Below are 9494 nucleotides of genomic sequence, written 5' to 3'. Positions count from 1 at the left end.
TTCTAGAACATCTTATTGGATCATCTCCTGCTCGCAATTTGTTGCATCAAACTTCGAATATAGTGACAAGTGTCCATATGCAATAGGATAGGGCATAATCAGCAATCGGCGATGAATATCAGTGCCCTAACATGTTGAGAGGAGGGCAAAAATTCAGTTTAATGATCAGGTGCATGAAATAGCAAGTCTAGGAAAATATAATTATCGTAGGGACTTCGAACACGTGACTACTTTATAACTAGTCGCTATCACGTGCGTTGCACAAATTTTGTATTAATCGTATTTTTATTACTGTATGAATTTTAGTTTTTTTGAAAAGTTTTTGAAACAATATATTAAAATATTTCCATGATAATGGAAAATAATTGTAAATTATTTTTACAATTGTATAGTAGTATGTTATCTGAAAAAAATATGTTTGTATATTTCATACTTGAATAAGAAATATACAAGCTATTTTGCTTGTATTTTTTGATAGTGTTGATATGATTGAATTGAATGTGAAGATTATATTTCTAAATTTTGTGTAACTCAATATTGTAAAATTGAAAAAAAAACTCTCCGTACAATACAGAGTAAAAATAAAAAAAAAGTGCAGAGAGAAAAAAACTTCTCCGCACTGTGCAGAGAGATGACAAACCAACTCTCCGCACAGTACGGAGAGAAAAAAACTCTCGTGCGGAGAGAAAAAACTCTCCACACAATGTGTAGAGAGTTGAACCATGTGCGGAGTAAAAAAAGTGCGGGAAGAAAAAAAACCTCTCCGCACAGTTCGGAGAGAGTTGAACCATGTGTGGAGAGTTGAAAAACTCTTTGCACAATGCAGAGTAAAAAAAACTTTCCTCATAGTGCGGAAAGATGACAAAATAGCTCTCCGCACAATACAGAGAGAAAAAACTCTCCGCACAATGTGGAGAGTTGTTTTCAAATTTCTTAATTACAAGCCAAATTTCAAGATTATAAATTTTTCGTATATACAACGAAACAGAGTAGAAAAACATGGCTCAAAATCAATTTGTCTTCTTTAAATTTCAGTCACAGCTCAATTTTTGAGCATTTAAATCATATTTATGGTATTGAAAATGAGCTTTCTCGTGATTCATAAAAAGAAACAATACGTGAGTTGTGCAAAAAATGGGATATTAATAGTACCATGACATTGCTTTTACAAATGGAGGCTCTAGGGTACCACCCAAATTCAATATTTTTACACTTACTTGATAATAGCTCTTGAACATTAAAAGCGGATACAATTTTCAATGAAATTATACTTTCGGGTTGTAGGCCGGAAATTAAAGTGTTCAATGCATTGCTCAAAAGTTGTTTGAAAAAATGCCTCTTGGAGCTTGCAGATAAAGTTCCGAGATTTTTTATTTTTCTCTTCACATTGTGCGGAGAGATGGTTTGCCATCTTTCCGCACTTTGCGGAGTTTTTTTTTTTCTCTCATGTGCTGAGATCTTTTTCTCATGGAGTTCAAATATACTAAAATTATTATTATTATTTTAATGTTATTGACATGATGCGTGTGTGGAAGAATATTTGTCAATCACTATAAACAAAATTCTTCACAAAATGTAAAAAATAAAAATGCATAATAAATCTTCTTATTACGCTAATAAAATTACAATAATTTTTTTTTTACAAATAACATAAAAAAATTATTTTTATTTTCAACAAAAAAAACACATTTAAAAATTAGTAATTTCATAATCACTTTTTTTTGATTCTCGAAAATACAATTATAAAAAAGGAAACAATATTGAATTACAACATTTAATACTTAAAAAATTCAATATTAATTAAATTTTATACATTTATAACAAATTATAAATCCATATATGTAGCTTACCATATTTGCAGGCAACTTACCGTATATATAGCTTACTGTATATGCTGCTTACAGTATTTGCAGCTTGCCATATTTTGCATCCTATCGTATTTACAAACAACTTACCGTATTTTCACCTTATCGTATATGTTGTCTACTGTATTTGCAACTTACCGTATATGCTGCCTACCGTATTTACAGCTTATTGTATTTTTATATACTGATTTTTGCACTTACAAATATCGAAAATGCAGAACACAGTACATTCACTTACCAAACCGAATTTCAAAAAAAGTTTCAGATTTTTATTTTTTCAACATAAGCATAAAATAAATATTTAATATATATGAAGCACAAAATATAAATACATATGAATATGGTGCTCAGTCTTCAATTTTCCAATATTGAATTACACAAAATTTAGAAATATAATATTCACATTTAACTCAGTCACATCAACACTATCAAAGAATACAAATAAAATAATTTGTATAATCTCGTATATTTCTTATTCAAATATGAAATATACATGTATATTTTTTTAGATGACACAATACTATTATGTAATTGTAAAAATAATTTACAATTATTTTCTTATGTCATGGAAATATTTTTAGATATTGCTTCAAAAAATTTTCAAAAAACTAAAATTCATACACTAATAAAAATACGATAAATGTAAAATTCGTGCAATGCACGTGACAGATACTGTGCGGAGATTTTATTTATTTATTTATTTATTTAACTTCGCACTGTACGAAGAGTTGGCAAACTCTATGACTTGTGCGAAGTTTTTTGTTTTCCGCACAGATTGTGGGGACTGTCGCACAGAATGCCATCTCTCCGCACTCTGCGAAGAGATTTTTTTTTATTTCGCACTGTACGAAGAGTTGGAACTCTACACACATGGTTTGTCATCTCTCCGCACTATGCGGAGAGTTTTTTTCTTCTTTTTTTACTCAGCACATATTTTGTCATCTCTCCGCATTGTGCGGAAAGTTTATTTTTATTTTTTTTTAAAACTCATGTGCAAAGAGAATTTATTTATTTATTATTATTTATTTATTTTTTGCTCATGACAGTTTATATTTACTAAAATTATTATTATTTTTTAATGCTAATAACATGATGTGTGGAAGAACATTTGTTTGACATAAACAAAATGGAAAATAAAAAATGACATCATGTATAGTAAAATTGGAGTAATTTAGGCCCCGTTTGGTAGGGATTTTTTGCCTCAAAAAATTGATTTTTTGACCGTTATTTTACTATTCAAGCCGTAATTTTTGACTTCTTCTCTCACATGTGGACCCCACTTTTCTTCTAACGGTCAAAAAATCAATTCTCAAAATCCCTACCAAATGGGCCCTTACTATTGTATGAATAATAGACCCTTCTTTCCATTTTTATTAGAAGTTAGATTAACGGATTCGTAAGAGTACGTCACTTATGACTAAGGCCAAAGATGAGTTAATTAGTAGTATCAGCTCGATGCGTTATTTGAAAGTAGATGTGCTCATATCACTTGATTGTTTTCAGGAGTGGACAAATTCTAGTCAAATATAATTTATACTTGTCACATTAATATGGTAGGTCGGGTAATGACTATTGACTATGCCAATATTGATATACCCCGAGGAGTGTATCCCGAGGACTCAATCTATACCCCCACCTCATTTCTCTTCCTCGGTCCTCGGGGTCATCCTCCAGATATTGTAGTCCTCGAGATACCTCGAGGACACATTTACATTCCCTCAATGTCCTCGAGAATAGTCCTCGAGACATACACCACCAACATGCCTCCTAAGACCTGGGTACCTAACTAACAAATCTAAACACCCAAGGATTCTACATCAACCCTAACACCACTTGTCAAACAATTCCATTACAGGTAGGACACTCTTTATAATAGAAATTTCCTTGGATAAAAACATCCAACCAACACAATCCTACTAGGAGTACACAACCTACTCCTATAAAAGCAGAACCTTGGGCCATTATTCAGGTACGTTTTCTCATTGTTCTTCAGCACATAGCCTCACGCATATATTTCCCCTTTCTGACTTAAGCATCGGAGGGACGACGAGGACATACCTCGTTGCCTTTGTTTCAGGTATCGGAAGATCACGTTTGTGCTCCTTATCAATCATCAAGTTCGGGAAATTTGCAGGTACGATTTTTGGTAGCATCATTGGCGCCGTCTGTGGGAAACGCTACCAAAAGCCATGGTAAACACACGTTCAGGTCTTCCACCAGCAAGCTCATCCGCTCCAAACCAACCCCCTCTTGAGGATATCCCTGTTCCTCAAGAGGAATCATCAGAAGTGCCAGAGCCCCAGCCGGCAGTCGTCACTGCTGGAGCCTTTGAAGTGCTCAGACAACAGGTCGCCACACTGACTCAGCTGCTAAGTTAAAGAAATTCGCATCCGTCACCTACACCAGCACCCCAGGGGGGTTTTATGGCTGATGCTCGAGCTCGAGCTCAAACACATGCCCTGACAATGGCGGAGCAGGGGCCTCGGGTATACCACATGTGACCTCAGCCTCGAGATCAGTGACCATGGATTCCGGGGAACTCGCTAGGATTATTCAAGAAGGAATTACGGCGGGCCTACTTCAGGGCAACAAAGGGTCGACAAGATTCAATCCCAACACTCCATTTACTTTCGAAATATTAACATTCCCCTTACCAGACAGAGTTAAGTATCCTAGGATCAAAGAATATGATGGGACCACCGATCCAATCAATCATCTGAACATATACACGGACGTCATGAATCTACAGGTTGCACCAGATCAGGTGATGTGCAAGGCCTTCCCGCAAACTTTGACGAATGCTGCTAGGGATTGGTTTTCAACCTTAGAGTCCAACTCCATAGCCTCATTCTCGAATTTGGCGGACAAGTTCTCCGCTTTCTTCGCAAGCAGCAAACGCATCAGGAAGAAAGCAGCTTCCCTCATGCAACTTAGACAAGGGCAAAATAAGACCCTACGTGACTTCATGACCAGGTTCAACAAGGAAAGACTTCAGATTCCCGACCTACACATAACTGCAGCAGTTTCTGCCCTCACATATGCCATAAAGTGCGAAGCTTTCAAGATGTCCTTATCCAAAACTCCGCCGAAGACAGTCATCGAGCTTCTTACCCGAGCTGAGAAGTACATAAATATGGAGGAAATGCTGAACCCGAGAAAGGTTGGACCATCCCATGACAGGGTCGAGCATAAGAGACAGCATGACCCGACCCCTCGTGAAGAACAGCATCGGAAAAAACAGAGACAGGAGGTTCTCCCGACGCCGTTCACACGTTTAAATACGTCAAAAACCAATATATTGATGGAGATCAAGGATATGAAGGAATTGAAGTGGCCTGTCAGAATGAGGTCACCACCCGAATCCAGGGACATGAACAAGTACTGTGAGTTCCATCGGGATCATGGGCATACCACGGAGAACTGTAAGGCCCTGCAACGGGAGATTGAAGCCCTTATTAAAAGAGGACTCTTGAGTTCCTACGTCGGTAACGACAAACGGCCGAGGAACGATCGTGGTAGGGAAAAAGTCCCTGAGGCAAAAAGGGATGGTCAACCCACTGCTGGAACCATCAATATCATCATTGGAGGTATTGCCTCGGGAGGAGACTCCAACAGTGGAAGAAAACAATATGCTCGACGATATGTCTTGGCCTCTAGGATGCCCCATGGAAAGCTGGAGGATATTACTTTTGAGACCAGACAGCTGCCAGACAATGCTATGTTGCCAGTGTTCGGGAAATAAATAACGACGTCATGCAAATCTCGAGGATTGATCCTGAGGACGGGCAACAAGTCAGACTCGCTCCTGTCGAAGAATTGATGGAAATTGAGCTCGAGCACGATAAGGAGGTGACGATTGGTCGGGATCTTGACGTCACCCTGAAGACAGAACTTGTTAGTTGTTTATCTCGCAACATTGACGTTTTTGCCTGGACGGTTGAGGATATGTCAGAGATAGACCCTAAAATTGCAGTCCATAGGCTTAATATTAGCCCAGGGGCCAGGCCAGTAAAACAGAGGAAAAGACAGTTCGCCCCAGAACGTCGGGAGGTCATCCGCGAAGAAATTAACAAACTTGTCAGTGCTCGGTTTATTCGGGAGGTTCAATATCCCGACTGGCTTGCCAATGTTGTTTTAGTAAAGAAGGCCAATGGTAAGTGGAGGGTCTGCATTGACTTCACAGATCTTAACAAAGCATGTCCAAAGGATAGTTATCCCCTACCACGGATTGACAACTTGGTGGATAGCACGTCCGGACATAAGTTGTACAGCTTCTTGGATGCATTTTCTGGTTATCATCAAATCCTCATGGCCGAAGAGGATCAAGAAAAGACATCATTCATGGCCGTTTCAGCCATTTACTGTTATAAGGTCATGCCTTTCGGTTTGAAGAATGCAGGGGCAACATACCAAAGACTCATCAACAAAGTCTTTGCTAACTTGATTGGAAGGAATGTAGAGGCGTACGTTGATGACATGGTGGTCAAGAGCAAACAGGTGGACCAACATATTTCAGATCTTGAAGAAGTGTTCAACACCTTGCGAAAGTACGGAATGAAGTTGAACCCCGCAAAATGTGCATTTAGCGTGGCCTCGGGCAAGTTCTTGGGCTTCATGATCACTCACCGGGGGATAGAGGCCAACCCTGACAAAATACAAGCAGTAGCGTCTATGGAATCACCAAGGAACAAGAAAGAGGTACAGATGTTGAATGGTAGGATAGCAGCCTTGAACAGGTTCATGTCCCGAGCATCAGACAGGTGCTATCCCTTCTTCAAAGTCCTCAGAGGAAACCAAGGCTTTGATTGGAGTGAAGACTGTGAGAAAGCTTTTCAAGAGCTCAAACAGACATTAGCATCTCCTCCAATTCTCACTAGGCCTGAGCCTGGTGACACCTTATTTTTGTACTTGGCCGTATCTCAAAACGCTGTTAGCGGGGTCTTGGTGAAAGAGGTTAACAAAGTCCAGCAACCTATCTGCTATGTAAGCAAGGTCCTACTGGACGCGGAAACCAGGTATACTTTGGCGGAACAACTTGCCCTTGCCTTGGTTATAGCAGCAAGGAAACTCCGGCAGTATTTTTAGTCTCACCCTATTGTGGTGCTCACTAATCAACCACTTAGGCATATACTTCAGAAGCCGGACGTATCAGGAAGACTGATGAAATGGGCAATCGAGCTTGGAGAATTTGGCATAGAATTCAAACCACGCCCATCTATCAAAGCCCAAGCTCTGGCCGACTTCATTGCAGAACTAACCCCTAGGCCTCGGGGGCCAGGTGACAGATCAAGCATGAGCACTAATTTGGACACTTGGCAAATATTTGTGGATGGAGCATCGAACTCCTCGGGCTCGGGCGCAGGGGTCATCATCATCAGCCCTGACAAACAAACGGAGATCCAATGCGCTCTCAGGTTGGAGTTTGAAGCAACCAACAACGAGGCCGAGTATGAGGCCGTCGTTATTGCTCTTGAGCTAGCCCTTTACCTAGAGCTCGAGTTCGTAAAGGTATTCAGTGATTCACAGCTAGTGGTCGGACAGATTGAAGGATCATTTGAAAGGAAGGAAGAGAAAATGAGTTTGTACTGTATGAAGGTTCAGGACCTTCAGCGAAAATTCAAGAGCTGTGAAATTACAAAAATTGCTCGAAAGGACAACGGAAAAGCCGATGCATTATCCAGGCTTATGTTCATGGGGGTAGACGGCCTTGACAGAACGGTTCACATTAAAATCATCACAGAACCCAGCATCAGTCAAATCCTCGACATCATGGACATTGACAACGAACCATCCTGGATGGACCCGATCATAGAATTCATCACAAACGGAAGTCTACCAAGCGATGGCAGGTTGGCCAGAAGCATCAGAGCCCGAGCTCCTAGGTACTGCATGATCAGCGGTGTCCTTTTTCGTAGAAGTATTACTCTTTTGTACCTAAGGTGTCTCAGGCCATCAGAATCATCCCAGGCCCTTGCTGAAGTTCATGAAGGCGCGTGCGGGAATCATCAAGGAGCCAGGGCTTTGGCCTTTAAACTCGTACGATATGGATACTACTGGCCAACTATGAAAAAAGACGCCTCAGAATATGTTAAAAATTGTGATAAGTGCAAGAGGTTTGGCAATGTTATCCACTCACCAGTCGAAGACCTCACCAACATTAACTGTTCGGCCCCGTTTGAACAATGGGGAGTTGACATCCTCGGCCCCTTTCCTGTGGCAAGAGGTCAATTAAAGTTTGTTGCTATAGCAGTAGAGTACTTCACAAAATGGGTAGAGGCCGAACCTCTCGCCACTATATCGGAGCCCAAGCTAAGAGCCTTCACTTGGAGGTCTATCATTTGCAGGTTTGGGATACCAAAGGTCCTCATCACCGACAACGGCAGGCAATTTGACAACCAACAATTTAGAAACTTTTGCTCAAACCTTGGGATTGATCACCGTCATACATCAGTTTCGCATCCTCAGAGCAACGGTCTGGCCGAGGTAACAAATCGAATCATATTGCAAGACCTCCAAACAAGAATAAGCGATGCTAGGGGTTCTTGGTCCGACGAGCTGCCTTCTATACTTTGGACGTACAGAACAACTCATAGGACAACCACAGGAGAAACCCCTTTTATGTTAGCCTATGGCGTTGAAGCGATGGTCCCAGTGGAAATTAGACTGCCAAGCCATAGGAGGCTCGTGCCAGAAACCTCGGAGCATACAACTGAACATCTTGATCTCTTGGAAGAAGTACGGGAGCAAGCCGCTATAAAAGTGGCCTCTTACCAAACTAGGACAGCAAAATATTTTAATAGCAAAGTCAAGGCTCGGAGGTTCAGAGCTGACGATTTGGTCTTGAGGAGGGCCGAAGCAGCAGGCCACCCCCCAGGGAAGCTCGGGCCCATCTGGGAAGGGCCCTTTGAGGTCATACGACAGGTTCGCAAAGGAGCATACAGCCTAAGAGACACTTCGGGTAGACCTCTTCCGAGGCCCTGGAATGCCGACAATCTAAAAGTATATTACAAGTAAAATTCCCGACGCCTTTTAGGAGATTTTCTTTTTCTGCATTTTATTTCTAGTTTAGCGGGTCTGCGTGCCCATGCATGTTTTCTGTTTTGTAATGAATTACGTTCGGCTTGATCCCATTTGGGTACGTAGGCAGCTTGGGTACAATATAAATCCAAGTCCAGTCCGAAAAATTAGTAAATTCAAGCTTCAGGTATGACAGCCCTTTGAGCAAAAAGCCTTGCCCCGCGCAAGCACCCAGAAGAGCCTTGCCCCAGGCAAGCACTCAAAAAGCCTTCCCCAAGCCAGCTCTCAAAAAGCCTTGCCCCAGGCAAGCACACAAAAAAAAGCCTTGCCCCGCGCAAGCATTCAGAAAGGCCTTGCCCCAGGCAAGCACACAAAAAAAAGCCTTGCCCCGCGCAAGCACTCAGAAAAGCCTTGCCCCAGGCAAGCACTCAGAAAAGCCTTGCCCCAGGCAAGCACTCAGAAAAGCCTTGCCCCGCGCAAGCACTCAGAAAAGCCTTGCCCCGCGCAAGCACTCAGAAGAGCCTTGCCCCAGGCAAGCACTCAAAAAGCCTTGCCCCAGGCCAGCACTCAAAAAGCCTTGCCCCAGGCAAGCACTCAAAAAGCCTTGCCTCG

At 41.3% G+C, this 9494-nt stretch overlaps 1 protein-coding gene across 1 annotated transcript; it reads left to right on the top strand.

The window, feature by feature from the left end:
* Nucleotides 1-4389: 4389 nt before the first annotated feature.
* Nucleotides 4390-5607, top strand: LOC111379499. Its single transcript, XM_023002879.1, has one exon. It carries the CDS (start codon nucleotides 4390-4392, stop codon nucleotides 5605-5607), a length of 1218 nt encoding a protein of 405 aa, XP_022858647.1.
* Nucleotides 5608-9494: the final 3887 nt, after the last annotated feature.

The sequence above is a fragment of the Olea europaea genome, unplaced genomic scaffold, assembly GCF_002742605.1.
Source record: "Olea europaea var. sylvestris unplaced genomic scaffold, O_europaea_v1 scaffold1996, whole genome shotgun sequence".
NCBI classification, from domain to species: domain Eukaryota; kingdom Viridiplantae; phylum Streptophyta; class Magnoliopsida; order Lamiales; family Oleaceae; genus Olea; species Olea europaea.
This window is presented reverse-complemented; position numbering and strand designations above follow the sequence as displayed.